The sequence below is a fragment of the Protopterus annectens genome, chromosome 8.part0 (genome assembly GCF_019279795.1).
Source record: "Protopterus annectens isolate FY-2018-M chromosome 8.part0, PAN1.0, whole genome shotgun sequence".
Classification (NCBI taxonomy): domain Eukaryota; kingdom Metazoa; phylum Chordata; order Ceratodontiformes; family Protopteridae; genus Protopterus; species Protopterus annectens.
The window spans coordinates 849,241,890-849,261,212 of NC_056741.1; the positions used below are offsets into that span (position 1 = coordinate 849,241,890).

Consider the following 19,323-nt stretch of genomic DNA (forward strand, 5'->3'; position numbering starts at 1 on the left):
GCAGTATCTGTCATTTCAACTTATTTTAATATCATTTGGAGTGGTCTGTATGCTTTGTTTCATATTTTGCAAATACGAAATAGCTTGAGCAATTTTAACATTAGAAATTCATTTCTGACAGTAGCTAGAATCCTCTCGAAGTTAAAGTAGAGAAACTGTAATTCTTTCTGGCCATTAGATATCCCTCTTCTGACACCATGTCGTTCATCCCTCTACAGTTGGAAGACAAGCAGACAGGGTAGTTCTTTTAAGATGCTTTATTACATAACACAACAGGATGGATAACAGCTTCAGTAAAAAATAAACTGATTAACAGACAGAGCTTACACACATGCATGCCTACATCTCAACAGCTACCTACAAAATGGCACTCTGGCTTGCACATGCTCAGTGCTCAATACACTTGTACTTGCCCACAGGAAATTTCTTAGAGAGACATGCACACATTGATCTACAGCCTTGATGTTCAAAAATAATGAATGAAGCCTGCAAATGACCACCATCTCTAAATTACATCCCACACTGTAGTTTAGTATTTTGTACTCTATTGCTGACTTCCTCTGCCTCTGTGTTTCATTGTGGATAGCTGCATACAATTGCATTATAGTCATTGCAGTGTATTACATTGCACAAGCCACAGATCAGACTTGAAGAGAAGAGAGATCCACATGCAGGGCAGTATCCAGCAGTGAGACTGATAATCATACACATTTGTAAAAACAATTGACTGTTACATCCAACATGCACTGTGAGGTTGAAATTATTGTAGTATGTATCCTTTATCAAATAGTAGGATGCTGGTTTATTTTACAGACAGAACCAACATCTTTCATTAAAATGGGAGCCAGTGGGGCTGCATTCTATAATGTAAGTCCGTATTGTGTGTGTGTGTGTGTGTGTGTGTGTGTGTGTGTGTGTGTGTGTGTGTGTTGTAGGAATAAGTGTAGTGTGGTACATGGTAGTTGGTATGTAGACCAGGAGAAGGACTGAAACCTTTATAGGAAGTTACTAGCTCAACAAATAGGCTGGGCTGGAGTAGAGTTAAATTGGGAAGAATGCTAGGAGTATTTAAGAACTATAACTGTAAAGTTAAGACTCACATTTCTGTTCTCACAGGGATTGACAAACTAGAACATCAGGACAGTTCCATTATTTCGGAAAGATAAAGTGAATTGTGTGCTGTCAAACCTTTGTATAAACCTGGGCTTGTAGGCTGTAAGGGTACTTTACCTTGCATACATTATACTCTGTATACATATTCCAGCAATGTGTTCGGTTGGCACTCTTGCCACAGTGGCAGTGTTATTATGTAGCTACCTTGTCTTCACCGTTCCGCTGAGAATCACATTGAGTCAGTTTGTTTTGCAGTTGTCAGCAAGTGTATTATATTGTAGACTTTCTGCAGCGATTCGAGTGGCCATTTCAGAAAAATTATTTTAATGCAATATCTATTGCTTATTCCATTAGTAAAGGCCCCACATAACTCCTGTTCCTCTGTAGTTTCAAAATATTGGTAATGGTGTACATACTACATTATGTAATGAAACTTAAAGTCCTCTAGAGTAAGTATCACTTGACCTAACAAAATGTATCCATCCAAACTCCAGCTGCACTAACCTCTTCCTAATTTGAGATAAATGTATAAACAGCAGGTATGGGCAAAAAGAGCAACTCTTTTTTGTATTATTTTTTTCCAGGAATGGAGGTGTACTATTGTGACATAATTTGTGAAATTTTCCTAGAAACGGCGTAACTTGTGCTGTAGAGATTGAAGGGGTTGGGGTACTTGTAGTAAAACTAGTGACACTGTATTTTTTCCTTTGGAGGGGTTCTGCACTTTGGCACCCTATGGTCTGTGTGCTGCATTACAATGAAAATTGTACATTACAATACCATTTCGAATGTGGAATGCACATGAATGGTCTTGCTGACTACAGAGTCTTTGCCTCACACGTGTGGGTTACTACAGGTTTTTTCTGAAACCTATCATGACTCTCTCTTTTACATCCAGGATTCCAATGAGCTTCCGTCTGTAGTATATAAAGAGAATGGTGTGTGCTACCTTGGGGGTGTTTCACATTGTACCAGAATAATAGAAGAAGAATGATTGAAATGTGTGATGAAAGCTGTTTGACAGACCAGAACCCAAACGTTTTACACATTTGCATGAGCTACTTATTGCTACAGTTGTATCTGTGAGATCAAGTGCACTATGGGATTAGAACACCCACTTTTCTGTCTGTCCCAGAAGGGATTTACCATCTGATGTACTTTCATGGGTGACTTGGTTAATAACATCAAGTCCTGAGGAAAATAGGATTTTGATACAATTGTTGAAATACTCTTGGATACACTGAAAATATTTAGAGTCCAAAAGTGGTCTATATCAGAAGACCGAATGGAAATAACAACAAAAGGCAAAACATCGAAAAGAGCAGACCTCGAAGTGCTGTTTGTGAGATTGCGGTACAGTGAGGATTGGAATATTTGCCCTTTCCTCACTGTAGTACGATGTCAGAGTTGGCATTTATATTTAGCAGGGGGGGGGGCACAGCCCCCCACAACAGCAAGTTCGAGGACCGGTCTTTCGACGTTTTGCCGTTCGCTGTCATTTCCATTCAGTCTTCTGATATAGACCCTCCAAAAGCAAGTATTTTTGAGTAGTGCAAGCATTTAGTATTGAGATGTTCTTGCTTGCAGCTTCAGACTTTATTTTTCCCCTGCATACATTAAGAATGTGGGACAGCACTTTGTTGTTGAGGTTGCTGATTAGTCTTCTTTGAAATGCTGTAGTGCCTTCTTAATAATATTTCCTCACTTCCTCCAATTTTCAGTCACATTTTCTCAAAGTTTAGTGGTTCAGTCAAATGTGATATTACATAACTGAAATTGGTGCAGATAAGATGTGAATGAGAACAGAACTGATTTTTAATTGATAGCCAAGGTCTTGCTTTTTGTTAGAAACTGTTTTCTTCTTCATCTTGAGGAACGTTTTAGGATTTAAAGGTAGTAACATATTTTTGTTTGTTGTCTAGGGCTTTACTAACTCCTTATATTTAGATCCTTGGGTAGAACTAGTATGCTGTGACTTGCTAGCTTCAGATTTTTAAAAGCATTGAAGGACTCCTTGTTTGTTGGTTGTGGTATAGAGATTTTGTTTCACATTTTGCATAGATAGCTTTGCAACTTACCTTAATGTTTTGTGTTACTAACATTCATTTTCACATTCCTTTGTTTCCCAGGAGGGCACTCCTGGAAAAAGAAAATTTGAGTTCAGCAAAGAGAAGCAATGCAGCCCCGCTGTGAGGAGACCAGAGCCCAACGAGTCTTTGAAACCTCAGCCAAAAGCAAGTCCATTTGTGCCAGCTCACAAAAAATTAAAAAGTAAGACATGCCATTATTAGGTTTTTCCATCAGTGGTAACTTAATGACTTTGATCTGTGAATGTGCAAGCGTCTGCAGTAGTTCAGAAGCAATGAAATGTAACTTTTACTATTTTCTACAACACTTTGCTTTAAGTTGCACTTGCCTTTTCAGTCCAACCCTTCTCACCAATGTAAAATAAGGTTTTTGAATGTATGGAATTTACTTAAAATAACAATTTGATATATTAGAACAAACTGAATTTGTAGTTCGCACATCAGGCTCTAATATCGAGTACTTAAGGTGAGTTTTTCAGAGCTTGTGTCCACAGGTTGGGGGCATATTGATAGCTTGTGTTTGCCAGCAAAAAAAAAAAAATAATAATAATAATATAATAAGGTGCATACAAAGCCTGAGAAAGTTTTGTAACATTTTGCCTATCTACAGTGCAATTTTCTTTGGTATGCTTTCTCTTAACCATCTGCTTTAGCGCCTTTGTATGCATTTGAAGTTGGTAGCCACCAGATATTGTGTTATGGGGAACTGCAGTGGGTTAATAGTTGTGTACTCCACCATATCCCCCTCTTTGCAGAAACTTCTAAAAAGCTCCTACTGGATGAAATTAAGCTTTGCTTTCTGACCTCCTCTGACTGATTGTATAGTTAACATGCATTATTTTATATGCTTTAGTAATTTTCCTTTTTTAACAGAAGCTTTTTTAAAGACTCATCTAAAAACTCAGCCATTGCTGTTTTTTTCACTTAAAACTCCCCTATTCCATTCTTTTCCATATTCTCAATTTTCAATCCTTGCTAGAGAAGGCAGTCTTCAATCTGCTGTCGAAACATGCTAGGCCTGATCCCACTCTGTTACATTTCCCCTCCTGAGTTATTTGCTCCCAACATATCATTTGCTAACTTTCTCCAATAAATTCCAGCCCATCTTGCCTATTTTTATTCACCTACTTGTGGTCATCCCTACTGGTAAAATCTCTTTTCTTCATTCCCGTGTTAGGTTTCTGATACTTTATAAATGCAATATTTTGTATGTTATTCTTCTTCTTAAGAAACTGCATTCAAAATCCTGCTCTCTCATTATTTTGTGAAATCCCGTCTGTTTCAAAATAATTTCTTTCCAATCTGATTTGTACTTCTCTGCTTGTGTTATGTATACGAGTCTTAACTTTGTAGCCCAAAAGTATCCTTTCACATCTGGTAATCTTTAAAACCACCTTGTTCTTGGGGAAAAATGACCTGTCCTTCTTAACTGTGGTCCTATTTCCCTCTCAGTTCTTTATTATGATCTACAACTTCTCCTCTGGTTGATAAAAATATGACTGACCTGTATATAATACTAAATGGACTACAAATATTTTCACTGCTTGTACATTACTGTCCATATCCTTATTCAAGAGCTTCAGGCACCTCTTTTTTGTAGTATATTTTGTTTAGCCTCTTCCCACATATCCTTAGTTGCCGTAATAGAATAATTTTTAATCCCTTCACCTAAGTACTTCATTTTATGTCTACATAAATGTGGGTATTGCTGAACCAATTCATGCATAGGAAGCTGATCACCATACCAGTTATATCCTTGAATTTGAGTCCCTCATTTTCTTTGCCAGTGGCTGTAAATATAAAATGTCAGTGGCTTTACAGGTAGCACACTTGCCTTTGGTACTGGAAGTCTAGAAGGCTGTGGGTTATATTCCAACTCCAGGTGACTTGATTTTTGACACAGTGGTGCAGTATTGGGGGTGCTGCACTTCTGAGTGTGTTGTCCTTCAGATGAGATGTTAAACTGAGGTTCTATCTGCTTGAGTGGGTAGTAGCTAAGGTGGATGTAAAAGATCCTCTGCACCTACTGAAAAGTACAGGGGAAATTCCCTGATGCCATGGCCAAATTTCTCCTTGAGTCTACCCTGAAAGGAGACCACTAACCTAGTTGGGACTAACCCAGTCAGCAAATAGATAGATAAAGCAACTAACAAAGGGGAAAGAGGACTCCTCTGACTTGTTCCTGTGGTCAAAGACAGCTTGTCAGAGAGGCCCCTCCCCACCTTAATTCTTGCCTCTGACCTTTCATATAATTTCCTAATCAACCCCATTACTCTATCAAGAAACACAAATTACCCTAATCATTAAATCCCAGCTGACTCTATAGAATACATTCTGTGCATGAAGACCCACCAACAATAGCAGCATCTTTTTACACTCTTCTTTCATCTGTATAATCATTGCTCTGTTAATGTTGTAAAATGTTTGCCTCCCCTCCACAAAACTATGCTGATCCATCTGTATCAGTTTTTGTAACACCCTAGCCATTCTGTTAGCTAGTATAGTGGTAACTGATTTATAACCATGACTCAAAATTGATATTGGTCTACATGAAGCTGAGTCTGAAGCATCCTTAACTTCTTTGGGTAGTACAGCCACCACTTGTCTGAAGATGTATAGAGAACTGCGCATATCTGCTACCTCCCCCACAGACTTTTGCAAAATTGTGCTTCATCTTTCTTCCAAAACCTGGGAAGGACTCTAGCCAAGTGAGGAATTTCAGGCCTATTTCTTTAATAAATATGGAGGCAAATTTTTATGCTAAAATATGGGCAACCAGATTTCAGCTGTTGATGACATATTTAACTCACCCCCTTCTAAGTGTGTTTTGTCAAGGGACACTCCAGCACTGACCACACACAACTGCTAATTAACTACTTTCAAGGGGAGTTGAACACTGTCCTTCCAGCCTTGGGAGTTCTAGTTGATTTCAAAAAAGTATTTGACTGCATTAGTTGATGTGGACTGTCACAAAACTCTTGGTCATACCTTAGCGGGTAATCATGGCTACTGTGCAAATATATCTATTTTTCGAGTCTGCTAATTTGATGTACTTTATAAATTCATCTATTGGAAGACTTTAATCCTTGTAGATATTACTCTCACTTGGCGAGAATAATATTCTGTGCAAATAAGTCTAATTTCTCTTGATTACCATGCCATTTATATCCTTGAGTTTGAGAGTCCTTCATTTTCTTTGCTGTGCCATTACTTTGCATTACTTGACAGAAAGAGACCACCTATCTAATCTGAACTTTGTATGCATTTAACTGTCTTGTCTTATTTTGATCCAGCCTTAACCTTTCTCGATCTGTCTTGGGTCCTGCTGAATTTCACTGTACATTGCCTGTCCCCCACCCATGTTGGTAGTCCTTTCCTTGAGTTTGTAGCTCTCACGTTAGTGTGGCCTTACCAAGGCCTAACAGAGCTGTAGCTAGAGGTTATCCCATTTAAGATACAACCCAAAATTCTGTTTGTTGCTGCCGCTGTCTTTTCCCACTTCTTTGGACAGTTCAGTCTCTGTGTCATCAGTGCTGTTCATCCTTTCTCTGCTACCTTGTCATCATTTGCACTTCCATTGTGTGGTACTTCACACCACAGTTGTCATTGCTAATTGCCAATATTTTGCATTTGTCTGCATTGAAATCTGGTGGCCACATTTGTGCTCATTTGGTCAGCTTTTCCATATTCCTTTAGATCCTTCCCTTCTTTTCTCTCATTATATGTATGAGCAAACGCACAGAAGAATAGTGGACCCAGGACCAAACCCTGCTGTACTCTAGTAGACACTTTCCTTACTTCTGCTATTCTCTCTCTCTCACCATGATCCTCTGTGTCCCACCTTTAAGTAACAGTCCAGTTCTTTGGCCATGCTCCCAACCACTGCTGTTTTCCTAGCGACCACTTTTGTGTGACCAAGTCATAGGTCTTTGAGTATTCTCTGTAGACCACATCTGCTGGTATTCCCCTGTCAAATTCTGCTGTATTCCAGTCAATAACTGAATAATTATTTGGCTGTCAGCATCTTCTGCATATAAATCTATGTTACTTAAGTATTATTATTGTCACTTTGAGTAGTATAATTATGCACATCTTTTTGGGAAAAATAAATTGAGTTTTTTATTCATTTTTGAAACAATGGCTACTTTTTTTTTTTTTTTTTGTTACTTTTTTAATTTATGCATGTTTTCCTGGAGCTTTTCTCCCCGGGCCTCTACTGAAAATGGACATGTATCCATTTAGACTAGCCCGGTCAACAAATGTTAAAATAAAATAAATAAAAAAAATAAATTCTGGCCGTGATCCCTATTTTTTGTTTTTGTCCTATTATTATTTGGGAAGGTATCCAGCCTTTCCCTCGTGATTTTCTCCATGAGATTCCCTGCTCATGAGGACTTCTGCTCTTTTCCAGTCCTCAGTCTTTACTGTGCACAGGCCTTCTGATTTGTATTCTTGAGAGAAATGACCAACTCACAGACTACATTCTTGAGAACCCTGGGAGGCAGCTCATCTGGTCACTGTGCTTTAGCCTTCGTTAGGGCAAGTTCCCTGTCTTGACCTCTTCCCTCTCTTGATTTCTGTCCACTGCTGTACCCAGACTACTGTACCTCACTTTCAACATAACACCCTATATTTCCTTTCCGCATTAAGATCAAAGTAAAATATTCATTTTCTTCCTCCTCTTACCTGTGTCTTCTGTGATCTCCCTTCTGTTTTGCTACACTTGGCCTGGCTCATCTTCCTCCTCCTGCTGCATACTTGCAGAAGCTTTATTTATTTTTTTGACACCTGCTAGCTTCCTTTTGAACTGCATTTTTACTGCCTTTTTATTTTGTCTTATTGTTCTTTCCTTCCACTCTTTTTTTGCCCCCTCTGTTCATTCTTTTCTATGTATTGTTCTTTACCTTAATCACTAGCCTAGTGAATCCTGAGTTTTACCTGATTTAAAGAGCTGGGCAAGAAACTTTATATGGCGTCCACAGTGAGCCTGTGGCCTGCTGCAGTTTTTACTGTACTGATACTGTGGCTGGAGTAGCAGGCTCAGGCACTCCTTCCCCCAGACGAAGAGTTGAAGCAGGATATGGTAGATTTCCCTTTTTGTGGGGAGATTCCCTGGGTACCACTTTAACAAGGGCAGGAGCGTTCTCAGTCAGATCTCAGGATAGTGTTGTGGACCTCTAGAAGACGATAAAACAATCTTTTCAGCATGATTGTGGGGCCTATGTGATTCACCAAACTTCTGCTCCATTTTTCAACCCCCTTAGCCAACCCTCCTCCAAGAAGAAAGACATTTATCATAGACAGATGACGGCCCTCAACTACCAGCCAGTCTTTTATTGCCCCAACTGTGCAGCAAGCAAATGTTACGATTACAACTACTACCCTGTGGCCAGAATGTGCAGTTGTAGGTGCTGCATCTTCACCGCCCACACTCCAGATAACCAGAAACCTGATCTGTGTCCACTTAATGGAATGAAGAAAAGTTTTTAATTAAATCTGACACTGTAAATATGGTGAATGTTAAGATTATGAATAAAGACTGATGCAGTGATAAAATGACTTTCTTTTTGAATATTGGCTTTTCATTCTTTTCAGTTTGTTACAACAATTAATAAGCCCCATATGGTGATGTAGTTCTTAGAATGATCCTAATTTGTTGACTTGTTACATTGCATTTCACAGAACTTTGACTTTGAATATATGCAAACGAGAACATTCTAACAACAACACAGGCATGCATTTTAATTTAACATCCCTGAAGTGCACCCCTGTTCAGGCTTTACTTTCTGGCTTTCCTGACAGTAAGTGAGAGAAAACTGAATGACAGGAAAGTGAAGTGAGAATGTTAGGCTGGTAGCCTTCTTATCAGTAAGAAAATCAAAGTTGTAAATAACTGGCATGTTATCAAGAGAAAAACAAATGGTGAAGTTGTTGATTTATAAAAATGCATCTTAATATATGAATGGGCTGCCCCCATTAACACCTGCGTATGTTTTATTTACTCATTTGAAGTAAAGAAATATTAAAAGTAGATGGTTAAGTGGAACCCCCATAAATATTATTTTTGCAGTTGAAATAAGGAAAAAAAATTAAAGGTGGGTGGGGCTATATGTTAAGATAGTAACAGACAAAATTCCAAACAGTTTAAGCTGAAGGACACGGTTTTTGTTTGGGACGTGTTCAGAGGGAATAAAATAGGATCTGATGTTGCCCTTTTCATTCTTCCTCAACATGTGGGTACTGGATCCGACCTTGGATCTGACTCAGCCGCATAGACTAGACTTTTAGATCCAACTCTCAAGCTTCTTCCTGTACCCATAATGCCCTAGTTAGCTAACAGTGCCTCAGATCTCATTTGCCACCATTATGCACTGATGCAGATCCCTCTCAGAGCACTACATTGAAAGTGTTTTTTGCAGTTATACAGTTTTATAGCTTTTTGTGAGAAGATGTCTTTAGCTACTGTATTTTATACTACCTTTATGTCCGCCCTCTCCTATTTTTTTTTTTGTAATACGTAAAGTTCTTTCCCGATGATGTCCCTTATAATTTTTTCTATACCATTTGGTAGTCTCTAATGTACCATAGTTGGTACTTTTTCTTCCTTTAACTTTTTCTGTCTCCCATTGCTGGTAGTTTGCTATACAAAAAAAAAAGGACGAGTCTGGGCCTTTCTCGTTCCTTTTGCCTTTCTTTCTTGCTTTTTCAAGCCATGGCTGAGAAACTAACTGGTTTTAATAAGTGCACTTCCTGTGGGCACAAGATTCCTAATTCTGACACCCACAAGGAGTGCGTGTACTGCCTAGGAGCAGTACACAGTTCTTTTTGTGTTGCATTTAATTCTAGAAGACTGTCTGACAGGTATAATAAGTTAGTCCTTAAGGGGATGCTGCCTCCCTCTTCATCTTCTTCATCAGGGCTTAAACCCCCAGTAAAAGTACTAAATCTACTTCGGAGACTAAAGAGTCTCCTGAAGGTTTCAACTTTGACTGCAACTTCTTTGGAGTCTCCACAAAAAATTTAGAAAACTTCAGATCCAATTTCTTCAGATTATAAAAGAAAGTACTTGGATCCAAAAACCTTGGATTCCACTGTAATACTAAGTCTCCTTGAACCCGCTCACCTAGGTTAACAGTTGATCCAGTCTCCTCTCAACTCCTTTCCCCATTTCTACAAGCAACATTGAGGAGAGAGTCTAGGTCGCAATCAACAACCTCATCCATCGTTTCCTCCAGAAGGCCGACATGGGTAGGATGATGATGAAATTCCTCAGAGCTCAGATTCAGGTGGGGGTTATTGCATCTCCATCTCCCATTAGATCTACGAGTCTTCAGTCCGATTTTTCTTCTCTGATTGTCCCACAGTCTTGGATCTCTTGGATCCGAGAGCCATGAGACAGTCGGTCTGATCTGAAGATGGCTAGCTATTCGACTTTAATGGCCTCCCTGATTGGTTCTGCTCCTGTTCCCTTGGATCGGAATGAGTCTCAGAGCAGAAGCATCAAATTTGGGCGCTGGGTTCTATTCGGATGTTGGATCGGACTTAGTCTCAGAGCAGAAGCATCAGATCCGGGTGCTGGGTTCTATTCGGATGGTATTGGAGCCACCCTTGACCCTTGTAGCTTCAGTGCTGAATAGCTTGGGTCTGACTTCCTGCTCGGCATGGATCCTGACAGGGTCGAGGCTTGGTTGTTTTTTAGGATTCGACTGCAGTGCAGCCAGCCACTGCTTCTCCTACTTCTTCTGTCTTCGAGGTCATGGAGTGGGCTTTCTCCCGACTGTCTTCGAGGTCATGGATGGGCTTTCTCCCAACCAAGAAATCTGATTACTGTTTCATCCTTGGCTCCTACATCCCTTCCCCCTATGGGTCCTAGCTCTGATCCTCTGACCTACTCCACAGGGACGACCGGTACCTTCTAGCATCCATACAGTCCCCATTGAGGAACTTCCCTCTCTTCAGATTTTTTTTTTTTTTTATTTTACATTTGTTAACCGGGCTGGTCTAACTGGATATATGTCCATTTTCAGTAGAGGCCCGGGGAGATAAGCTCCAAGGTACATTCAGTAAAACAGCAAATAAAATGACACTATTTTTGTATATACAGACGACATTTCAGATTAACACAGAACTATACAATAAGGACAGAAATCATAGCATAGAAAAATATAGGAACACTACAGCATACAGGTGCAGTACAAAATAAGAGGGAGACAATTTCTTTTATAATAACATGATACAGAGAGTTCCCTTTGAAAGTATCCAGATACCTCTCTAGATTGTCCCACTGAAGAGGTTCCCTGAAAGAGAATGTGCAAAAGGAGGCACATAGATTCCCCTATGGAATCTCTCACCAAAGATACTGACTTCGATGAAGGGGAAGGGTCCCCAGATCTCCACCGGATGACGTCTCATTTGGAGATATCCTGGTATTTCTTAAATAAAAATGTGGATTGTCTTCTGATACTCCCTCCCCAGAGGAGTCGTTTTTTTTCTGGAAGCTTTTGGTTCCAGCCCATCTGTGAACTGGGTGACACCCCTGGCAGATGAGCTTACTGATTTAATCTCTTGCTGGGCATGGAAGGTGACAGACTCTGTTGAACCAGTTTCCCGATACTCAGTAGAGAGTCCAGGGTGTTGGACAGGTTTGGAAAGCACATATTTGTTTCAGCGACCTTTGTCTTGAGGTCCCTGAATTATTTACAGCACTTCACAAGACTGCAGTGGAATTTGACCAAGGAGGTCTCCAAATCCCTGTCAGACTCCATGTCTGTGGAGGAGAATAAGAGGTTCTCTTCACAGTTGGCCACTCTGTTACCATCTCCAGTGCAATCATGAGGTTAATACCCCATGCTGCGGACGGTACCTAATGTGCTGCCGGTTCAGGCACAGCCATTAAAAGATGTGCCTGGTTGCAGATGTTCTTCGTGTTTCACTGTTGCAATCATCACACTTGGGTCATCTGCCTGCAGGTAGCCCTCAGTCGGCCCGAATACCAGAGTCTTAGTATTTCTGCGTCGGATGCTGTCACTTCTTCCATGATGTCAGGGGTATAAAAACAGGCAGCCGACGCCATTACATCAGTCTTTCTTGCAGAGGAGGAGCCCGAAGCAGAAGCAGTTCGCAAGTGCCAGTCAGCCGCTACCTGAAATTTTCATTTTTCGAGTTGATAATCCTGAAGTCTTTTTAACCTAAGTACCCCGTTGGGGATCCTTTTTTCTTGCTTTAACCGATGTCAGAAAAAATTAACACTTGTCTTGCCTGTGGAAAGCAAATACCTCACAGAGATTTTCATTCTTACTGCATCACCTGTTTAGGCCCAGACCACGACGTCCCTCGCTGTCAGTTTTGTGCCTTGTTTAACGCCTGAACCATTCGTCAGATTATTTTTGTTGCTAAATTCTTTCACAGTCTATCTCCATATTCCGATATGGCTTCGGTAAGCCATCTGATTACCGATCTGCCGAAAAAACGTAAGGATAAAGAAAGAGCCAGACCGCATAGTTCCAAAACTGCCAACGATGCTTCCGTTAAGCTAGTTGCCAGTCTGCCGGTACTGAGTGAGGCGCCTTTGCAGCCCCTGATGCCCGCTTCTATGGATTCGCAGGCCTCTGCTGAGACCCATTTGGAGTCCGGTATTCCACGAGATGCTTCTTCGACTATGGAACCAGCAGATGTCTCTACCTTGGATGGGTCCAGAGCCACTGTGCAGGCACTGGCTTCTGAGGGTGTTTTCCAACCTACCGATGTTCGAATAAAACCGACGACTTCTTTTTTAGCTACAACTACCGAGATGTCCTTCAAGGATGCATCTGCAGTCATAACATATGGGTTGTCCTGCCTCAGGCAGCCCTCGGTCGGCCGGATTCCAAAGTCTGGGTCTGACCTCGGCTGATGTCGCACTTCACCCAACGTCATAGCTCCTGGGGTATAAAGGCATCAGCCGACGCCATTTTCCTCAGTCTTTCTTGCCATGCGGTGCCCGAAGCAGAAGCTGTTCGCAAGTGCCGGTCGGTCAGATCCAGAGATTTTAGCTACCGAAGACTTCTAAAAAAGCTAAGTACCCCGTTGGGGACACTTTCTTGCCTCAGCCGATGTCAGAAAAAGTAAAGAATTGTTTAACTTGTGGGAAACAAATACCTCATAAGGATTTCCACTCTTACTGCCTTCCTTGCTTAGGCCCAGACCACGACATATCAGCTTGTTTAGCCTGTGCTTCCTTCAACCGACGGACACTTAGACGTCGGTCGGAGTTTGCAGAAGAGTTTTTTGGTCCCGCTTTTGCATATAAAATGCCGTCGGAAACTCCGACTACTCATTTAGCTAAAAAACGCAAGGAAAAGGACCGACACTCGCCCGGGTTTCGCTGAAACCACGGTTAGGCCTACCGAGTGTCTCGGTTTCGGCTGAAACCGAGTCCTCGGTTCTTCCTTCGGCCGCAAGCATGCCTCCGACAACCGAGGCCACAGAGGCCCCGGCTGAGTCGGCTACAGAAATTCCTACCGAAGAAGCAGGCACACAAGAATTGTCCGACACCATTCCATTGGACATTTCTACTCCTGCACGTGGGGCAGCTAGACCCCCTGCTTCTATGTCTATTAAGGCCTTCTCCAGGGCTAAAGCAGCTAAACTTTCCAAGGCCTTACCTACAAAAGCTCCCCTTCACAAACCTTCCTCAAGTTCTCAGATTCTCAGCCTCGCTGAGGACCTTATTTCTTTGATCAGGGGATCCCAACCTCACCCAGACAGGGCCTCACAACCCCCTCCTGAAAAAAGGCCTAGGACTGAACCCCCTGAACCTCTTTCCTCTGACTATTCCTCGGATGGATCAGATTTATCAGACCATCAGGAAGGACCATACTCACCTTATGAGGATTCAGATGCAGAAGACTCCATTCCTTCTGCCTCCCCCCCCAGAAGAATTTTCATTTGGGGAAACTCTACATTCAATGAGGGAACATTTCCAATGGCAGGGTCAGGATTTTTCTGATTCTAGGAAAAGGCTAAGGACTTTTTTACACTTACCACAGCATAGGCCTCTAGCCATACCACCTGTACTATCAGTTGTTGATGATGCATACAATGATGCCTGTTCAGCCCCTGATTCTCTTCCCCCGGCCCCTGCCAAACCTGACAGATATTACAGGGTCCCGGATTCTCACTTCCACTTGTACAAGGCCCACGCTGCAGACCCGGAAACCATTTCTCAGGGCCCCAAGGGTGTTGCAGCTGCCTCTGCCAAAACCCCTACCCTCTGAAAGAGAATCAAGAGCATTAGAGAGATGGGGTAAAAAGTTTATACATCTGCTACTCTTTCTGCCAGGGCTTTAAACTGTCAATTTCACATGATACAGTACCAGGAATTTTTGTTAGATCAGCTGAATAAAAAGCTTTTCTCTCCTGAACCTTTAGACCGTAAGTCCCTTCAGGAGTTGGTACACAACTCTCAGCAGGTCAGTAATCATTTTTTAAATGTGGCTATGATGGACTGGAGGCTTCATTTAGATCAGCTATGACTGGAGCAGTGATTCGAAGGCATGCCTGGCTAAAAGAGCAATCCTTGCCAGACCATGTTAAGTCTAAACTCCTAGATGCCCCTATGGAGAAACAAAGTTTATTTGGCTCTCCTGCACAGGAGGTACTAAAGAAAGTGGAAGAAAAAGCAAAATCTGTGCAAACAGTCAAGGATTTTCTGCAGGTCCAACCTCCGAGGTTCAGCAGAAATTGGCCTTCAAAGAATTGGTCCTTCCCAGACACCTCCAGAGCACAGAGAGGCAGAAATAGACGCCCAAGAGGCAGAGGTCAATCAAGGGGTGCCTACAGGGGCCGTCAGTGGCAACATGACAACCAGAGGAGTGCCTCCACAGCTGCGACTGCAACCACTTCCACAGGACAGACACAATGACTTGGCTCTGATTCCGCCTACCAGGGAACAATTGGAAGCACCCTTGGGCGGAAAGTTAGCTTTATTTTCAAAAAACTGGCATTGCATTACAGGAGACAAATGGACTTTGCAAACAATAGACAAAGGCTACAGGTTTCACTTCCACACTTTACCAAAAAAAGAGAGGAATGCCAAACCTTACACCAAGCCAGAAGTCAGAGGCTCTAAAACAAGTCATCGACTTACTAAGGATGAGAGCAATAGAAAAGGTACCATCTATGGAACAAGGCCAAGGATTTTACTCCAGACTATTCCTTGTACCAAGAAAAGAAACTCAATGGAGGCCTATTCTCGACTTGTCCGCACTGAACACATATCTCATTGTACCAAAATTCAAGATGCTGACCCTACAGCAACTTCTTCCCATGTTGGGCAAGGAGTCTTGGCTGGTGACTCTAGATCTCAAGGAGGCATACCTGCACGTCCCTATACGACCAGATTGCAGAAGACACCTCAGATTTCTTGCAGGATCAGAGCATTATCAATTCTCAGCATTGCCCTTTGGCTTATCTACTGCCCAGAGTATTCACGAAATGCCTGGCATCAGTAATTGCACATTGCAGGCTTCAGGGAATTCAAATCTACCCATACCTGGACGACTGCTTAATACAAGCGAACAACAAGACAAAAATAATAAAGGATTTGGCCTATGTCATACAACTGCTGCAAGCCTTGGGATACACAGTCAACATACAGAAGTCAAGACTAGTGCCATCCCAAAGGATAACATTTTTGGGTGCAGAACTGGACACAATAACTCAGATGGCTTTTCTCACAGAAGAAAAACAAAAACAACTTCCAGTCTACTTCACGGCATTGACAAGACAAACTCAGCTTACTGCAAGGAAAGTCCTGCAGGCCCTGGGTTACATGGCATCCTGCATAATCTTGATCCCACATGCCAGACTGCATATGAGGAAATTACAATGGTACCTAAGAAATGTATGGTCTCAACACAGACACAGTCTAGAAACCATGATACCAATCATTCCATGCCTGAAAAAGGAATTCCTGTGGTGGGCTCAGGCCTGCCAGACCAACAGAGGGTTGCCTTTCCACAAACCACAACCAAAGCAGACCATCACCACGGACGCCTCAGACCTAGGCTGGGGCGCACACATGGAAGACAAGTGTATCCAAGGCCTATGGTCCCAAGACCAGCTGAATCTACACATAAATCTAAAGGAGATGCTGGCAGTGAAGCATGCAATAGAGGCATTCAAATCATTCCTCCAGCAAGGAACACCTGCTGATAAGGACGGACAATACCACAGTCATGTGGTACATTAACAAACAGGGAGGCACGCATTCCTACCCTTTATGCCGGATGGCAATGGAGCTGTGGAACCTAGGCCTGAATCTCAACATTCAACTGCAGGCCAGATTCGTACCAGGAAAAGAGAATTCACTAGCAGACAAATTAAGCAGAACTACCACGGATGCTCATGAATGGATGCTGCATCCAGATATCTTCAAAACCATAACAAAGAAATGGGGAATGCCAGAAATAGACCTGTTCGCCTCCCCACTCAACCACCAACTGAAGAAATTCTGCTCAAGAGAATACCACCCACAAGCCTGGAGGGTGGACTCCCTTTCTTTCAGCTGGAAGGACCTGACAGTTTATGCCTTTCCACCTCTCCCATTGATGTACAAAGTTCTACTGAAGATCAGGGAGGAACAGCCAAAGGTAATTCTGATAGCTCCAGACTGGCCAAGGCAACATTGGTATCCGCTACTGAGAAGCATGTCTCGGATGAACCCATGGCCTCTACCTCTATGGCCTTTACTTCTAACACAGAACAACTACAAGACCCTGCATCCAAACTTGAAAACGCTGCAGCTAACTGCCTGGAAAATTGCATAAAACAAAACCAACCTGTTTTATCTCAGAGGGTCAAGGACATTATCCTGGAGGCTTGCAGACCCTCCACAAGGAAAACATACTCAGCCAAATGGAAGAGATTCCTCATTTGGAGTGCATCAAAGGGAACAGATGTCACGCTTGCAAACCTAGCACACATCCTAGAATACTTAGCAGAGCTGTTCCACAATGGCCTGTCCTATTCTTCCATTAAGATTCATGCTTCAGCAATTTCAGCAGAGTACAACATGGATCCTCCTATCTTCTCTCAACCTCTCCTCAGACAATTTCTAAGAGGGATCAAAAATGTAAAACCTCCAAGGAAACCACCTCTGCCTGCATGGGATCTCAATTTTGTGCTGGAAAAATTAGCTCTTCCCCCTTTTGAACCAGCTGCATCAGCAGACTTACAGTTCTTATCTTGGAAAACTGCCTTCCTTCTAGCAATCACTTCAGCAAGAAGGGTATCCGAGTTACAGGCATTAATGGCAGTACAGCCTTTCCTTATCTTTCACCAGGATAGAGTGTCTCTGAGAACCAATCCTACTTTCATGCCAAAGGTGGTATCCAGGGTATCCTTGAACCAAGCTATTCATTTACATACGTTCTTCCCTAACCCACAGAACAGGGGGGAAAAGCTACTACACACCTTGGATGTACATAGACAACTGCGCTACTACCTGGACAGAACTAAGACCAGCAGAAAAACTGACCAGCTTCTGGTAGCATATGCAACAGGAGTGCAAGGAAAAGCAATTTTCAAACAGACAATTTCAAAATGGATAGGAAATTGCATTCGATTCTGTTACTCTTTTCATGGAAAGACAACTCCTGAAAACATCAGGCCTCACTCCACAAGGGCTACAGCCACCACTACAGCTTTCCTACGAGGAGTGGCTACCAAAGACATTTTAGAAGCTGCTACTTGGAGCTCCGTGCATACATTTGCCAAGCATTACAATCTTCCTTTATACTCCAGATCCCGAGCAGGCTTTGCAACTGCAGTTTTACAAGGGATCTTAACTACACCATCTTTATCTTAGTGCCTCCTCCCCCAGTTTGGCTATGGTATTCTACCCATATGTTATGACTGCAGATGCATCCTTGAAGGACATAGTACAGTTTTGTACCTACCATAAATGTAGATGTCCGATAGTTATGCATCTGCAGTCAGGATTACCCACCCTCCTTCCCCTCTGTGGTATTCCTAGGGTGCTTACCCCTCTTTCAGCTAGCTGGGGGAATCTATTATGGTGTATTTGTTTGTATGTATATATGTATATATATTTTGTTTGCTACTGTTTGGAATTTTCAACATTTATCCAAATTTAGCCTTCCTAGAGGGCACCTGGCATCTGGGGCAAGAAACACTGAGGAAAATGACGTCGGCTGATGCCTTTATACCCCAGGAGCTATGACGTCGGGTGAAGTGCAACATCAGCCGAGGCCAGACCCAGACTTTGGAATCCAGCCGACCGAGGGCTGCCTGAGGCAGGACAACCCATATGTTATGACTGCAGATGCATACCTATCGGACATCTACATTTATGGTAGGTACAAAACTGTACTTTTCTTGGGCCCGGAGTACGCACTACACCTAGAAAACCGATGACCAAAGCGCATGCTCAGGCCCCCATGCCACAAAAGCAAATGCTTAGAATGGCTGAAGACCTTATAATGCTAATTAGGGGAAGCCAGTCTTCTCCTGCTAAGAGACAAAGAATTCAGTTGCCTTCAGATTCAGTTACCTTCAGATTCTACAGACCAGGAGTCCGATGACTCTGACCTTTCTGATTATCAGGACATGCCCTTATCAGCCTATGAGGATTCAGATGCAGAGGAATCCATTCCCTCTGCCCCCCTCCAGAGGATTTCTCCTTTGGTGAAATCTTGCATACTTTAAGGGAGCATTTCCATTGGGAATACCAAGACTATCCTTAGTCCAGAAAGAGACTCCCAGAAATTTTAGAGCTACCTCAGCACAGGCCTTTAGCTATTCCCCCTTGTCCTGGATGTTGTGGATGATGTTTTCATGGAATCCTGTCTTACTCCAGACACCTTACCTCCGGCCCCTAAGAAACCTGTCAGGTGCTACTGAGTATCTGATTCCCACAAGTTTCTTTTCAAGAATCATACTGCTGATCCAGAGATCATTTCCCAGGGGCCTAAAGGTATTAAGGCTACTACAGCCAAAAATCCTACCCCTTTGGACAGGGATTCCAGAGCTTTAGACAGATGGGTACAAAGGTGTATTCCTCTGCAACTCTTGCTGTCAGGGCATTGAATTGCCAGTTTCACATGCTGAAGTACCAGCAACA

At 42.4% G+C, this 19,323-nt stretch overlaps 1 protein-coding gene across 3 annotated transcripts in view; it reads left to right on the plus strand.

Annotated features, from left to right (window-relative positions):
- Positions 1–19,323, plus strand: part of XRCC1 (X-ray repair cross complementing 1) — a 1,655,904-nt gene that overhangs the window by 384,620 nt on the left and 1,251,961 nt on the right. For all 3 annotated transcript variants that reach the window (XM_044080346.1, XM_044080348.1, XM_044080347.1), the window contains one exon: positions 3,243–3,384. In XM_044080346.1, coding sequence (XP_043936281.1) covers positions 3,243–3,384 — 142 coding nt within the window. The remainder of the gene's footprint in view (positions 1–3,242; positions 3,385–19,323) is intronic.